The 16,878-nt window shown below is 46.0% G+C and overlaps 1 protein-coding gene across 1 annotated transcript in view; it reads right to left on the reverse strand.

The window, feature by feature from the left end:
* Positions 1-16,878, reverse strand: part of LOC126100891 (retinol-binding protein pinta-like) — a 341,960-nt gene that overhangs the window by 258,593 nt on the left and 66,489 nt on the right. Inside the window, exon 2 of the mRNA XM_049911558.1 lies at positions 310-468. Coding sequence (XP_049767515.1) covers positions 310-468 — 159 coding nt within the window. The remainder of the gene's footprint in view (positions 1-309; positions 469-16,878) is intronic.

Genomic DNA, 16,878 nt, shown 5'->3' on the forward strand with positions numbered 1-16,878 from the left:
CAGAGTGACGATGTGGTCGTTCTCGAGGTGGAACGTTTCCTGAACGGCCAGATTCGTACAACCAAGGACTCCGTCAAGTCTACCGTCGCTGAGAACAGTGCCACATTGAAGGGTGAACATTAGAAGAAGGACTTGCACCATCACTAGAATTCATGGTCCCAGTTAGATACATTCGAGGTGTTGATTAACACTTTATGAGTACCCCTCATAAGAACTTAAATTTCCTGGAGCTGGTCGTTGGTGCGACGTGATTGTTTCTCTGTCAGTGCCTGACTTTGCCACAGGACGTGGTTGCGCGAGGGTACAGACCTGTGAGCGGCGGCAGGTGCGGCTGCGTGTTGAGCCAGCGGCGCAGCTCCTGGACGGCGGGCAGCTGGTGCTCGGGCAGCGGCTCAGGAAGGCCCCTCAGGAACGGCGAGGGCGGCTCCTTCTGGGCCCGCGGAGGCGCTTCCGTCTCTGCCGGCGGAGCTGCGCACACACAAGTAGCTATTGAAGAAACCACTCAAGCTGTAGCCAGTAAAAAGTTAACTTAGATGCCAGACAATATTACTCAGTCATTTTAAAGAGTGTTCCGCTCTGTTGGTTGCACTGTATATACTGTACGATTAGCAGAGTCCGCTCAGAATAACGTGACCGCTAGATGCGCAATAGGCTGGGCACGCGTGCGGAGAGCGGCAGCTGTGAGGGTTACATGGCAGGCACTGTAGGGGAAATGCCGAGCGCTGGAGGGAAGTGCCCTTCGAAAGTGAAGCCTACACTCATATTTTTATGTAAATATGAGGGTCACTCCAAAAGAAATGCACACTATTTTTTTTTAAATCCATCCTTTATTCTACATGTGTGAAAGTTTTACAGTGTGTAGATGCATCCTTTAGGAACAATATTTTCATTTCTCCACATAATTTCCATCCCTCTAAACTGCCTTACGCCATCTTGGAACCAGCGCCTGTATACCCGCACAGTTAAATTCTAGACCAACCTGTTGAAGCCACTGTTTGGCAGCGTGCACAAGGGGGTCATCATCTTCAAACCTTGTTCCACGAAGAGAGTCTTTCAGTTTCCCAAAGAGATGATAGTCACATGGAGCCAGGTCAGGACTGTAAGGCGGGAGTTTCAGTGTTATCCATCCGAGTTTTGTGATCGCTTCCATGGTTTTTTGACTGACATGTGGCCGTGCATTGTAGTGCAACAGCAAAACATCCTGCTTTTGCCTATGTGATCGAACACGATTTAGTCGAGCTTGAAGTTTCTTCAGTGTCGTCACATATGCATAATAATTTATGGTGGTTCCACTTGGCACGATGTCCACAAGCAAGAGTCCTTCGGAATCGAAAAACACCGTAGCCATAACTTTTCCAGCAGAAGGTGTGGTTTTGAATTTTTTTTCCTTGGGTGAATTTGTATGATGCCACTCCATTGATTGCCTCTTCGTCTCTGGTGAAAAATGATGGAGCCATGTTTCATCACCTGTCACAATTCTTCCAAGAAATTCATCTCCACCATTCTCGTACTGCTCCAAAAGTTCGCTGCATACTGTTTTTCTTGTTTCTTTGTGAGCCACTGTCAACATCCTGGGAACCCATCTGGCACAAACCTTTTTTAACGCCAATACTTTCAGTATTCTGCAAACACTTCCTTCCCCTATCCCAACGTAGCGTGACAATTCGTTCACTGTGATGCGTCTGTCAGCAGTCACCAATTCGTTAACTCTCTGCGCATTGTCTGGTGTGTGTGCAGTACGAGGCCTGCCGCTGCGAGGACAATCCTCAATATTGCCGTGCCCGCTTTCATCACGTAACCTGCTTCCCCACCGACTAACTCTACTGCGATCGAGAGCAGCATCTCCATACACCTTTTTCAACCTCTTTTGGATGTTTCCCACTGACTCGTTTTCACAGCGCAGGAATTCTATGACAGGACGTTGCTTCTGTCGAACGTCAAGTGTAGCAGCCATCTTGAAGACATGCTGTGACGGCGCCACTCACGGGAACAGGTTGAACTAAGTTTGAAGATTAGATTAGTTTTTCGTTCCATAGATCCAAAAACAAGTGGGAAGGATGTATCTACACACGGTAAAACTTTCACACAAGTAGAATGAAAACTGTATTTTTACAAAAGTAGTGTGCATTTCTTTTGGAGTGACTCTCGTATAATGTTGAGACCGTCCACAACTATACTTGCATGGTGATGGTTCAAATGGCTCTAAGCACCATGGGACTTAACATCGGAGCTCATCAGTCTTCCAGACTTAGAACTACTTAAACTTAACTAACCTAAGGACATCACACACATCCATGCCCGAGGCAGGATTTGAACCTGAGACCGTAGCAGCAGCACAGTTCCGGACTGAAGCGTCTAGAACCGCTCGGCCACAGAGGCCGGCACTTGCATGGCATTTTTAAAAAAGTTCTACAATACCTCTAACTTCGTTAGTATCTAAAAAGAATTCCACTAAAAAAAAAAAAAAAGAAACGATTTATTTTCGCGTCGGTCGTTAGCCATTTGTAACATTCAGAGAAGCGTCCAGAGTAGCGAATTTTGAGTAAAGCCTACATTTGTCTTGCTCTCATGTTAAAATTTGCTTCTTTTACCAAAATACAGCACAGTTTACGCAATGTCACTTCACTAACATGTACAGACGCAACTGCGAGAGAAATCTGAAACAGTGTCTTATTCAGAGAGCAACTGAGAAGAAGTCCAATAGCTTATGAAAAAATACGTCATCGATACAAAAATAAACGTGTAATGTCTTCACTTATATTGTTCCAAAACCCACAGCACTTCTCGTTTCACCAGCTATCGATGGCTCTTAAAAAAATACATTCTTTCATTGAAAAACTGTTGTTATTGGAATAACACGTGTTAGTAAGCTGTTTAGGTTTTTATGATGGTAACGTCACATAGCGCTCTGTATGAAAATCACTGGCTGTGCTGTGTGCAGTCTGTGGCTGGTTGGCACTGTTGGAATATCCGCTATTGTAGTGTTGGGCAGTTGGATGTGATCAGCGCGTAGCGTTGCGCGGTTGGAGGTGAGCCGCCAGCAGTCATGGATGTGGGGAGAGAGATGGCAGAGGTTTGAGAGCGGAATAACGAAATTTGAAAGACCGGTTGTCATGAACTGATGTACACTACTGGTCATTAAAATTGCTACACCACGAAGATAACGTGCTACAGACGCGAAGTTTAACCGACAGGAAGAAGGTGCTGTGATATGCAAATGATTAGCTTTCAGAGCATTCACACAGGGTTGGCGACAGTGGCGACACCTACAACGTGCTGACATGAGGAAAATTTCCATCCGATTTCTCATACACAAACAGCAGTTGACCGGCGTCGCCTGGTGAAACGTTGTTGTGATGCCTCGTGTAAGGAGGAGAAATGCGTACCATCACGTTTCCGACTTTGATAAAGGTTGGATTGTAGCCTATCGCGATTGCGGTCTATCGTATCGCGACATTTCTGCTCGCGTTGATCGAGATCCAATGACTGTTAGCAGAATATGGAACCGGCGGGTTCAAGAGGGTAATACGGAACGCCGTGCTGGATCCCAAAGTCCTCGTATCACTAGCAGTTGAGATGACAGGGATCTTATCCGCATGTCTGTAGCAGATCGTGCAGCCACGTCTCGATCCCTGAGTCAACAGATGGAGACGTTTGCAAGACAACAACCATCTGCACGAACAGTTCGAGGACGTTTGCAGAAGCATGGACTATCAGCTCGGAGACCATGGCTGCGGTTACCCTTGACGCTGCATCACAGACAGGAGCGCCTGCGATGGTGTACCCAACGTCGAACCTGGGTGCACGAATGGCAAAACGTCATTTTTTCGGATGAATGCAGGTTCTGTTTACAGCATCATGATGGTCACATCCGTGTTTGGCAACTTTGCGGTGAACACACATTGTAAGCGTGTATTCGTCATCGCCATACTGTCGTGTCATCCAGCGTGATGGTATGGGGTACCATTGGTTACACGTCTCGGTCACCTCTTTTTCGCATTGACGGCATTTTGAACAGTGCACATTACATTTCAGATGTGTTACGATCCGTGGCTCTACCCTTAATTCGATCCCTGCGTAACCCTACATTTCAGCAGAATAATGCACGACCGAATGTTGCAGGTCCTGTACGGCCCTTTCTGGATACAGAAAATGTTCGACTGCTGCACTGGCCAGCACATTCTCCAGATGTCTCACCAACTGAAAACGGATGGTCAATGGTGGCCGAGTAACTGGTTCGTCACAATACGCCCGTCACTACTCTTGATGAACTGTGGTATCGTGTTGCAGCTGCATGGGCAGCTGTACCTGTACACGCCATCCAAGCTCTGTTCGACTCAATGCCCAGGCGTATCAAGGCTGTTATTACGGCCTGGCAGAGCGGTTCTAGGCGCTACAGTCTGGAACCGCGCGACCGCTACGGTCGCAGGTTCGAATCCTGCCTCGGGCATAGATGTGTGTGTAGTCCTTAGGTTAGTTAGGTTTAAGTAGTTCTAAGTTCTAGGGGACTGATGACCTCAGCAGCTGAGTCCCATAGCGCTCAGAGCCATTTGAACCATTTTTTGTTATTACGGCCAGGGGTGGTTGTTCTGAGTACTGATTTCTCAGGATCTATACGCCGAAATTGCGTTAAAATGTAATCACATGTCAGTTCTAGTATAATATATTGTCGAGTGAATACCCGTTTATCGTCTGCATTTCTTCTTGGTGTAGCAATTTAAATGGCCAATAGTGTATATATTATGACTTTTGAACACTAATAAGGTAAATACATTGTTTGTTCTCCATAAAAATCTTTCACTAGCTAACTTTGCCTATCAGTAGTTAGTGCCTTCAGTAGTCAGAATCTTTTATTTAGCTGGCAGTATTGGCGCTCGCTGTATTGCAGTAGTTCGAGTAACGAAGATTTTTGTGAGGTAAGTGATTCATGAAAGGTATAGTTTATTGTTAGTCAGGGCCATTCTTTTTTAGGGATTATTGAAAGTCAGATTGCATTGCGCTAAAAATATTGTGTATGGTCAGAATAAGTAAAGAAAAAACTGTTTGAGTATATTGAGTTTTGCTCACTTGTTTGAAAGTCAAATAACGTAAGAGGTTTACAGTCGTTCATAACTTTTCTAATAGGAAGTTTCATACAGTATAAAATGAAGTTTCGCACAATAAATATATAGCAAAATATTCTCTTTCTGTACTGTCGTTTGCCAAAATTTCATTTCTATATCTGAAACAGTTTATGAAGTATGAGGGACGTTGTGGATATTTCATTCTGGCTTTGTCGCTTTCACATGCGCTCGCAAATGAGTGTGCTACAACAGGTAGGTTTTCTGAAGATTGGTGACAGATAGAGGTCTCCACCCAAGTCTAAAGAAAACTTCAATATGTCAGCTAAATTTCATACGCAGCAACATATTATGTAATATGCACCAAACGCAAAATCACAGCGACTCCCATCTTTCATTGGATACTTTTTCGAAATTTGTGCACTGTCTTACTTTACTGCAAACATCACAAAAACTATAACTTTAATGAAATGACGGCCATGTCATCATGAAGCTGATCTAAAAAGCTATAAGTAATGCAAAAATGCAATTTTTTATCGAATAATATCTGTAAAATAGTTTGAGAAAGACTGCAGAACGTGCGCCTAGATTCTGTCATCGCAGCGCGTCGCTGACTGGCCGAGAGCGAGCGATGTTGGCCTCACCTTCCGATCAAACGAATGAACTCGTCCAGCGCTTCGGTCGAATATTGGTCACTGCACGCCGGCCACCGTACCGTGCGCGGACTTTACCAGGCGGTCACAGGACGCTCTGCTGGTGAGAAAAGTCATGGCAATGTGTATGTGCCAGTCTGTTGTATGGAACGAGCACACTAAGATGGTCCGACATGGAGGTGAGACAGAGTGGCAGAAAGGAGCTATCGTTTTTGGCCATGCTCATATCGAGAATGAAGTTTCCCGATTTGTTGGTGTACTAACGAGGACTGTCCAGCATATTTACAGGGAGTGGTGAATCTCTCACAGCCATGAACAGAGCGGGAGAACAGTGGTCGTAAAAAGGTCCTAACCGATGTTACAATGCTGTGAGATCACTCCGCCGGTTCATGTTTAAACTGGATATCAGACAAACACTCGGGAGCCAATTTATGCATGGGATAACTTCAATAGGTTCATATACACTATCCATAAACAAAAACAAGAATGAAAGGCATATGATAACTTAGGACTATGTGTTCAGTACGCTTAACGCTTCTATTCAGCAGACGTTGTTCAGACTACGTACGCAGCAAACTTGTATAATTTACATTTTAGTTAGTTGTTAATTATACTGTTAAGCTATATTAATGAGACGTATCATTAGGTGGAACATGCCAGGTAAACATAAGTTACACGTCTTCTTTAAAAACATTTGTTACATGGCTACTTATTGTCTATTAGTTATTTCTCTTCAGGAAATATTATGTGAAAAAGAAGAACCATCAAAGACAAATATCTTAAATCTGCGCTTAAAGTTGCTGTCTCTCAGGCTTTACCTCCGTGGGTGGACTGTCGAAGACGTAGTAACGTGTTTTTCACTTCCTTCTATATCAGAGTTAAATTCAGTAGTGAATAAAGCAGTTAGTTTTCCTTCTAACACTGTGTTTTTATGGATATTGCTGTTGGGGCCAACCTCATAATGATTGTTGGTAAAAAAATTTCTTAGTGAATAAATGAATCTGTTGAGAGGCCAGACAAACGTGTGGTTCCTGAAGAGGGGCAGCAGCCTTTTCAGTAGTTGCAGGGGCAACAGTGTGGATGATTGACTGATCTGGCCTTGTAACACTAACCAAAACGGCCTTGCTGTACTGTTACCGCGAACGGCTGAAAGCAAGAGGAAACTACAGCCATAATGTTTCCCGAGGGCATGCAGCTTTACTGTATGGTTAAATGATGATGGCGTCCTCCTAGGTAAAATATTCCGGAGGTAAAATAGTCCCCCATTCGGATCTCCGGGCGGGGACTACTCAGGAGGACGTTGTTATCAGGTTACTAAGGCACTTCGTTCAAGAATCATGAAAGAAGGTTACATACATGGAAGAAGCCTGGAGATACTAAAAGGTTTCAGATAGATTATATAATGGTAAGACAGAGATTTAGGAACCAGGTTTTAAATGTTAAGACATTTCCAGGGGCAGACGTGGACTCTGACCACTGTAGATTAAAACTGAAGAAACTGCACAAAGGTGGAAATTTAAGGAGATGGGGCCAGGATAAACTGACAGAACCAGAGGTTGTAGAGAGTTTCAGGAAGAGCATTAGGGTACAATCGACAAGAATGGGGGAAAGAAATACAGTAGAAGAAGAATGGGTAGCTTTGAAATAGTGAGAGCAGCAGAGGATCAAGTAGGTAAAAAGACGAAGGCTAATAGAAATTCTTGTGTAACAAAAGAGAGATTGAATTTAATTGATGAAAGGAGAAAATACAAAAATGCAGTAAATGAAGCAGGCAAAAAGGAATACAAACGTCTCAAAAATGAGATCGACAGGAAGTGCAAAATGGCTAAGCAGGGATGGCTAGAGGACAAATGTAAGGATGTAGAGGCTTACCTCACTAGGGGTAAGAGAAATACTGCCTACTGAAAAGTTAAAGAGACCTTTGGAGAAAAGACAACCACTTGCATGAATATCAAGAGATCAGATGGAAACCCAGTTCTAAGCAAAGAAGGGAAAGCAGAAAGGTGGAAGGAATATATAGAGGGGCTATACAAGGGCGATGTACTTGAGGACAATATTATGGAAATGGAAGAGGATGTAGATGAAGATGAAATGGGAAATATGATACTGCGTGAAGAGTTTGACAGAGCACTGAAAGACCTGAGTCGAAACAAGGCCCCGGGAGTAGACAACATTCCATCAGAACTACTGACAGCCTTGGGAGAGCCAGTCCTGACGAAACTCTACCATCTGGTGAGCAAGATGTATGAGACAGGCGAAATATCCTCAGACTTCAAGAAGAATATAATTCCAATCCCAAAGACAGCATGTGAAAATTACCGAACTATAAGTTTAATAAGTCACAGCTGCAAAATACTAACGCGAATTATTTAAAGACGAATGGAAAAACTGATAGAAGCCGACCTCGGGGAAGATCAGTTTGGATTCCGTAGAAATATCGGAACACGTGAGGCAATACTCACCCTATGACTTATCTTAGAAGCTAGATTACGGAAAGGCAAACCTACGTTTCTAGCATTTGTAGCCTTAGAGAAAGCTTTTGACAATGTTAACTGAAATACTCTCTTTCAAATTCTGAAGGTGGCAGGGGTAAAATACAGAGAGCGAAAAGCTATTTACAATTTCTACAGAAACCAGTTGGCAGTTATAAGAGTCGAGGGGCATGAAAGGGAAGCAGTGGTTGGGAAGGGAGTGAGACAGGGTTGTAGCCTATCCCCGATGTTATTAAATCTGTATATTGAGTAAGCAGTAAAGGAAACAAAAGAAAAAGTCGGGGTAGGAATTAAAATCCATGGAGAAGAAATAAAAACTTTGAGGTTCGCCGATGACATTGTAATTCTGTCAGAGACAGCAAAGGACCTGGAAGAACATCTGAACGGAATGGACAGTGTCTTGAAAGGAGGATATAAGATGAAGATCAACAAAAGCAAAACGAGGATAATGGAATGTAGTCGAATTAAATCGCGTGATGCTGCGGGAATTAGATTAGGAAATGAGACGCTTAAAGAAGTGAGTTTTGCTATTTGGGGAGCAAATTAACTGATGATGGACGAAGTAGAGAGGATATCAAATGTAGACTGGCAATGGCAAGGAAAGCGTTTCTGAAGAAGAGAAATTTGTTAACATCGAATATAGATTTAAGTGTCAGGAAGTCATTTCTGAAAGTATTTGTATGGAGTGTGGCCATGTATGGAAGTGAAACATGGACGATAAATAGTTTGGACAAGAAGAGAATAGAAGCTTTCGAAATGTGGTGCTACAGAAGAATGCGGAGGATTAGATGGGTAGATCACATAACTAATGAGGGGGTATTGAATAGGATTGGGGAGAAGAGAAGTTTGTGGCACAACTTGACTAGAAGAAGGGATCGGTTGGTAGGGCATATTCTGAGGCATCAAGGGATCACCAATTTAGTATTGGAGGGCAGCGTGAAAGGTAAAAATCGTAGAGGGAGACCAAGAGAAGAATACACTAAGCAGATTCAAAAGGATGTAGGTTGCAGTAGGTACTGGGAGATGAAGAAGCTTGCACAGGATAGAGTAGCATGGAGAGCTGCATCAAACCAGTCTCTGGACTGAGGGCGACAACAACAAATGTAAATTGAAGCACACGTTGCACACTACTTCGAATATCACACGTTTACACTTCCTGATCAAAAGTATTCGGTCACGACTGTGTAACGAGGAACTGACCACTAGAAGTCAGGAGAGACGAACCCGCCAGTATGAAAGGAGACGGGGAGTGTTGGATTGCCACTGGAGAAGCAGTACAGCACAATGAGTGGTTCAAGAGAACTCACTAACATGGAACGTGGGATATCACTGGCGTAGCAAATACATCAGAGATATTTCAGCCCTTCTAAAGCTGACCAAGCGCACTGTTGGTGATATGACGGTGAAGTGCAAACGCGAAGGAAACACAACAGCTGCTAATACAAGACCAGTTAAATGAGCGTTTCGCGTCATGGGCCGGGAGGCCCCTTACGGGGCAGGTCCGGCCGCCTTGCCGCGATCCAGCCGGGAATCGAACCCGGGCCCCTTGGGACGGCAGTCCGTCATGCTGACCATTCAGCTATCGGGGCGGACGGTAGACCAGGTAGACCTAGTGCACTGATGGGCAGAAGCCGTCAAGAGTTGTGGGGAGTGGCTGTAAGAAAATCGCATGAAAACAGCGGAATTCTAAAGAGCTACCAGCAGTCCAGCTAGCACGATGACTGCCTGTAGGGAATTAAAAAGAATTGGGAACAATGGTCGACCAGCTTCTCATAAGTCACACGTTTCTATCGTCAGTGCTAAGCGACGCTTGGGTAGTGTAAACAGCGACGCCAATGGTTAGTGGCTGACTGGAAACGAGTGATTTGGACTGCCGAATAGCATTATATCCCGTGGCAATCCGAGGGATGGGTTTGTATTTCGCGAATGACTGTAGAACGTTACCTGCCCATCAAGTATAGTGCCTGCATTGATACACGGAGGAGGTGGTGTTACGGTATGCGGGTGTTTTTTGTGCTTGGGGTGTGGCCCCCTTACTGCGCTCAGGTAAACGCTAAATGGAAAAGGCTATGAACACTTTTCACAGCACTGAGTACTCTGAACAGTAGAGGAACAGTTGGGAGACGATGACTGCTCCCTGTCATAAAACAGCATGTGTGAGGCAATGATTTCTGAACATTAACATTCCTGAAATGAACTGGTCTTCCCAGAGTCCCGACAAAAACCAAATGGAACACCTTTGGGATGAGTTTGAATGTCGACTTCGTTTCAGATCCAAGTGTCCATCTCTACCTCCTCTGGTTTCGGCTCTTGAGGAAGAATTGGCTGCCATTCCTCCACAAGCATTCAGACACCTTATGGAAAGTGTCCCCAGCATTGTTTAAGCCATCTTAAAGCTGAACGCTGAACACACCTCACAGTAATGGCCACCGGTAAGTGTCCGTATACTTTTGATCAGATAGTGTAGCTGTCGTATAATTTGCACGCTTTGTTCATAATGTATCAATATTGGCATTGATTAGTGGCACTCTTGTTTATTACATGCTTGTTACGTGTTAAGGAGATGTGATTATTCTTAATTGTAATCCTATACTGAGTAACCGTGTTGTTCTAAAATCAGCTAGTTGCGCAAGTCTCTCACGTACAAAGAGTGGAAATCCCCGAGATAGTTACGAAGTCAACGAGGTGGAGGTTTCTTTCTGCCTTTCCCCTCTTCTTAACTTGTCTCCTTATCGTCTTCGACTGCTGTGTGAGACAACCGGTTTGTTTGCTTACAAAACCCCAGCAAGGCTGCTGTATGGAAGAAGGTCATGGCTCGTCGTTTTACAGCTGTAGTGCAAACAATGTCCCGCCATGTGTTCGTCACAAGCTCAACCGCAACTGCGGTTTTGGAAAACCCAGTGATGCAGAATATCTAATTAGCCTCTGGTTATGCGATCTTGGTTGTTATTGCCTTAGGCAACCTCCGTAGTCCATCGACTAGCGCCACAGTGGCCTAACGAGGGAAGTCTGGATCGGGGTTCATTCAGCACCGGGAGGTCAAATGATAAGCAGCTTGGTAAGTCAACTAGCGGAACTGACACTCAAGCAGCTGAACTGACTTCAAGTCGAAAGGCTTGAACCAGGCTACGAACGATACAACAGTCTTCTTCCTCTTTGGCAGATCTGTATCATGATGGATAACGGCTTGACGCTTAATCTGCTGCTAACTTCATCCTTCTTTAACGTCATCCAGCCTTCCAAATATTCTTCTTCCTCTTCTCTCCTACAATCATTGCTTCAATATCTATTCCTCCAGGCAATTTCTTTGCAATATGTGTCCCCAGCCAAAATGTTTAAGGTGGGTGTATCCTTTTGATCTTGTAAGTTATCGATGTTCAGGTCAGAGAGAGAGAGCAATTTAAGTTACTGTTAAACAATCTTTGGTCTTTTTGTGGCACACTCTTTGCCTCCGCGCAGTCTGGTACATTCTTAACTGAAGTGTTGTGGATGACGGACATATTCAGTAGTGGTATACTGCTTTGTGATTGTATCTTTCACAGAAGAATTATTGTAAAGGATAGCAAGGACGAATATGATGTATATATTGGAAGGCGAAAATAATGTAAACTTTAAAATATTTTTGAAGAGAAGATGTTTGAGGTAAGACTGAGCATTGCACGGCTAGTTTGTCTGAATGATTATTGTCAATAATTAACTTGCTTAGAGCTGAGAGAAAGACCACCACACTTCACTGCGTCGTGCATTAAGATATCAGCTAATTAAGCTGTTTGGTTTTTATAGAAATTCTCTGTTATCACTGTATCCTTTTCAAATCATTGTTCACTTTATTAAGCGTAGTATTATTCAGAACAATGATATGGGTGACGATCACGCGACATTTAACTCTGTCGTTCGAATGCATACTTCACTCTAAAATCGTTGTCTTGGAATATCATTTCATAGGAATAGTTGCGGTCCTCATCATATTATTTGTTGTTGTTGTGGTCTTCAGTCCTGAGACTGGTTTGATGCAGCTCTCCATGCTACTCTATCCTGTGCAAGCTTCTTAATCTCCCAGTACCTACTGCAACCTACATCATTTTGAATCTGCTTAGTGTATTCTTCTCTTGGTCTCCCTCTACGATTTTTACCTTCCACGCTGCCCTCCAATACTAAATTGGTGATCCCTTGATGCCTCAGAATATGCCCTACCAACCGATCCCTTCTTCTAGTCAAGTTGTGCCACAAACTTCTCTTCTCCCCAATCCTATTCAATACCTCCTCATTAGTTATGTGATCTACCCATCTAATCCTCAGCATTCTTCTGTAGCACCACATTTCGAAAGCTTCTATTCTCTTCTTGTCCAAACTATTTATCGTCCATGTTTCACATCCATACATGGCCACACTCCATACAAATACTTTCAGAAATGACTTCCTGACACTTAAATCTATATTCGATGTTGACAAATTTATCTTCATCAGAAACGCTTTCCTTGCCATTGCCAGTCTACATTTTATATCCTCTCTACTTCGTCCATCATCAGTTAATTTGCTCCCCAAATAGCAAAACTCACTTCTTTAAGCGCCTCATTTCCTAATCTAATTCCCGCAGCATCAAGCGATTTAATTCGACTACCTTCCATGATCCTCGTTTTGCTTTTGTTGATGTTCATCTTATATCCTCCTTTCAAGACAGTGTCCATTCCGTTCAGATGCTCTTCCAGGTCCTTTGCTGTCTCTGACAGAATTACAATGCCATCGGCGAACCTCAAAGTTTTTATTTCTTCTCCATCGATTTTAATTCCTATCCCGACTTTTTCTTTTGTTTCCTTTACTGCTTATTCAATATACAGATTGAATAACATCGGAGAAAGGCTACAACCCTGTCTCACTCCCATCCCAACCACTGCTTCCCTTTCATGTCCCTCGACATCATATTGTTTAAAGAAGGTTTATCATAACACATCACCACTTTGTACCATATGGTACGCATATTGTGTGGAAATTTTATCTAAAAAATAGAAAATTAGCTTTGTTGCTGCCTGTTTACTGTTTGTTGTGCTTTCGAGAAACCTGCAACAGCCGCGCGGGATTAGCCGAGCGGTCCACAGCCGTGTTAGCGTGCGGAGCTGCTCCGCGCGCCTTCCGCCGCTCCGCTCTCGGCGGTGTTTACTTCCGCGTCGCGGTGTTTGTGTCTATCGAGTCCAGTACTAACGCACTCGTACCATGGCGCACTCGTACCGCCGTGCAACGATCAAAATAACGTTTCACGCCGAACATCCATGACCCATGAGCTTTCGAAGTCGAACAGTTCTTACGCTCGAGGATCTACGTTTGAACCCCCAGGACGTAATCGGCATACATTTTTCCATCACTGGAAGTGTTGTCTACATCAAGATGTCGACGGAGGAAATTTGCACTGACGTAATTCACCGTCATGCCCCCAGACTAAAATTTAAACACTCTGATGGACATATGGGTGCTGTGACAGTCGCCCATGCTGGATTCGGTCTCCGGACATTGCGGGTGTTTGAGCTCCCGTTCGAGGTGCCTCACGATGTGGTCATTGCCGCTTTCCAACCATATGGCACCGTCTTGGGTCACGTCGCGGAGAAGTGGCAAACATTTACCACCTACCCCGTACTAAATGGCGTCCGGCAAATAGAAATTGAGCTGACGAAACATGTCCCATTGTACCTGCTGATTGGCGGTGTGAGGGCCATCGTCATGTACGATGGACAGCCACGAACGTGCGCATGATGTGGCCAGGAGGGACATGTATGTTCCGAATGCTTACACCGCCGTTTAATACAGACGTCGTTACGTGAAGAGACCCACGCTTCGACGGTCACGTCCTTACCCATCACCTACGCCAAGGTTGCACAGGACCCCGTTGTGACACTCCCGATTGCGCCAGCAGCATCGTCAACGCCACCCGCCGCAGCACAACGCGCCGACGACATAAGCACGGCGTCGCCTCCACTGCTCGCTTCAGGACCGTACGGGTTGCAGACCGAAACCGATGTTCCTGTTGGAACCTTGGACGTCGACCTCGGTGTCGTGCCGACGTCTGCCTTTGTCCAGACAGGTTCGGCGTCAGATGAGCACATTCTGATTCAGAAGGCCACATCAGAAAACAGCGGTTGCCTTGCAAACACAGGAAACGACGACGAACGCCTTCCGATGACGCCCTTTCTCAGACGGCCCCGCGAGATGTCGACCAGATGTCTGACGGTGATCTCCCACATTGCGTCCAGTCACGCGATGCGGCAGGAACAGGCGCCCCTCCTGTGACGCCTCCTCTCCCAGCCTGGGACGTGTCCTCACCGTTGTCAATGAATGATGACGGCGGTCCCCCTGCCACTCATGTTGCGGAATCCACAACACCCGTTCCGGAAGTACGTGACCGTCACATGTCCACGTCGTCAGCTTCCAGGGCCGATGACGTTGAAGAAGAAGTGGAACAGACTGCCAGCGTGTCTGCACAGGAGTCCACCACGGCGACACTGGGGCTGGCGCCCCGCCAGTGATTATCACCACCGCGGCACCACCGGCGGGTCTCCACCTGCCGGCTCCTTCTACCGCACGTTCTGCAAATACTGAGGATGGCCGTACACAGCAATATCGTATCGCCACGATGAATCTTGCCACCATTCGTGCCCCCCATAAACTGGCCATGTTCCGAGACACTAGTTACTCTGCGGGTGTTGATATAGCACTCTTACAAGAGGTGTTTGTGGCTGACTTCCTAGTTCCCACCGGATACAACGCCCATGTTTCCCCCGCATCCGACACTGGTAGCGGCGTCGCCATCCTGCTACGCGACGGGCTCCCTGCAGAGGACGTCATCTACCTCCCCACTACGCGAGGTATGGCCCTCACGCTGTTCGGCGTGCGTATTATTAATATCTACGCTCCGTCCGGCACTGGCCGCCGTCATGACCAACAAACTTTTTTCGCCGAAAGCGTCACACCCCTCTTCACAGGTCCGCAGGACGATTTCGTACTTGGTGGGGATTTTGACTCGACACAAGAGCCCGCGGACCAACTCCCGTGGCCGGCCGCGGTGGTCTAGCGGTTCTGGCGCTGCAGTCCGGCACCGCGGGACTGCTACGGTCGCAGGTTCGAATCCTGCCTCGGGCATGGGTGTGTGTGATGTCCTTAGGTTAGTTAGGTTTAAGTAGTTCTAAGTTCTAGGGGACTTATGACCTAAGATGTTGAGTCCCATAGTGCTCAGAGCAATTTGAACCATTTTTGAACCAACTCCCGCGACATTCACCTTGTACATCTCTCTCAGTGGTCTTCGACCGTCTACGACTTGTTGACACTTGGAAGAATCTCCACGGAATTCAACCGGGCTATAAATTCTACACCTCCCACTCGTGAAGCCGCATAGATCGCATCTACGTTACCCGCTCCCGTGCTGATGGCACACGTCATGCGGAAGTCTGGCCCTTGGCATTTTCAGACCATGATGCGTACCTCTGTGACGTCACTCTCGCCCGAGAGCGACCCTCAGGAAGACACTGATGAGTTATGGGAAGGAATTTAAGGCGTGGCAAACTAATACCTTGCACATCTACTACACCATACTACGTGACTGTGCGACGATGCCTTTCTCGCCAGCCCGGCAGTCGATGGTCCATCTCACGAAGGCGTTGATCTCCTTGATCATGCGGCGTCACTTGGAAGGAACTGTAGTCCGTTCTCGTGCTTCTAATCGTATCCCTCAAGAACGTCCGTCGATGTGCCACCTCCTTCAGGAAAGACAACGACGACGACGAGCTCTGATCCAAGTACTCACTGATGTGAAAGGGCGCCAGCACGACACCCAACAAAGCATCGGTCGTGCTCTCCATGCTCATTTTGCCGGGCTATACGCAGCCGTACCGCATTCTGCAGCACTGATCACAGAAGTCGCTCAGCTTACTACGAACACACTTCCGGAGGATGCAGTGCATGACCTCCAAGACGACGTAACCACAGATGAAGTGGTAGATGCTATCAAGGCGGGTTCCGATAACAGATCTCCTGGACCTGACGGTATACCCATCGAATTTTATAAAAGTTTTCACTATTTGTTGGCTTCCACGTGGACGGCAACCGCACAAGAGCTGATGTCACCGATGACAGTGGTCCCGAGCGCCTTTCTAAAAAAAATGGCCCTGAGCACTATGGGACTTAACATCTATGGTCATCAGTCCCCTAGAACTTAGAACTACTTAAACCTAACTAACCTAAGGACATCACACAACACTCAGTCATCACGAGGCAGAGAAAATCCCTGACCCCACCGGGAATCGAACCCGGGCGCGGGAACTGAGAACGCTACCGCACGACCACGAGCTGCGGACGCGCCTTTCTAGATGGCACTATTATCCCCGTACATAAACCGCACGGGTTATCGAGGGTCCAGGACTATCGACCAATTACTTTGCTCAACAGCGACATGAAAATATTCACACGGCTGCTGGCATCGCGACTCAAGAAGGTCGCACGTTACGTCACATCCTGCGACCAGACTTCCCTAGGAGGCGACAACAACATCCGTACGGCCCTTTGCCGTTACAGAGACATGATAGCATTAGCGCATTATCAAAGTCTCCCTGGCGCCTTGGCTTCACTGGACTTTAGCCAGGCTTTCGACCGTGTTGACCACTTCTATTTACGACAGTTCTTCAGCACATG

The sequence above is a fragment of the Schistocerca cancellata genome, chromosome 9 (assembly GCF_023864275.1).
Source record: "Schistocerca cancellata isolate TAMUIC-IGC-003103 chromosome 9, iqSchCanc2.1, whole genome shotgun sequence".
Lineage (NCBI taxonomy): Eukaryota > Metazoa > Arthropoda > Insecta > Orthoptera > Acrididae > Schistocerca > Schistocerca cancellata.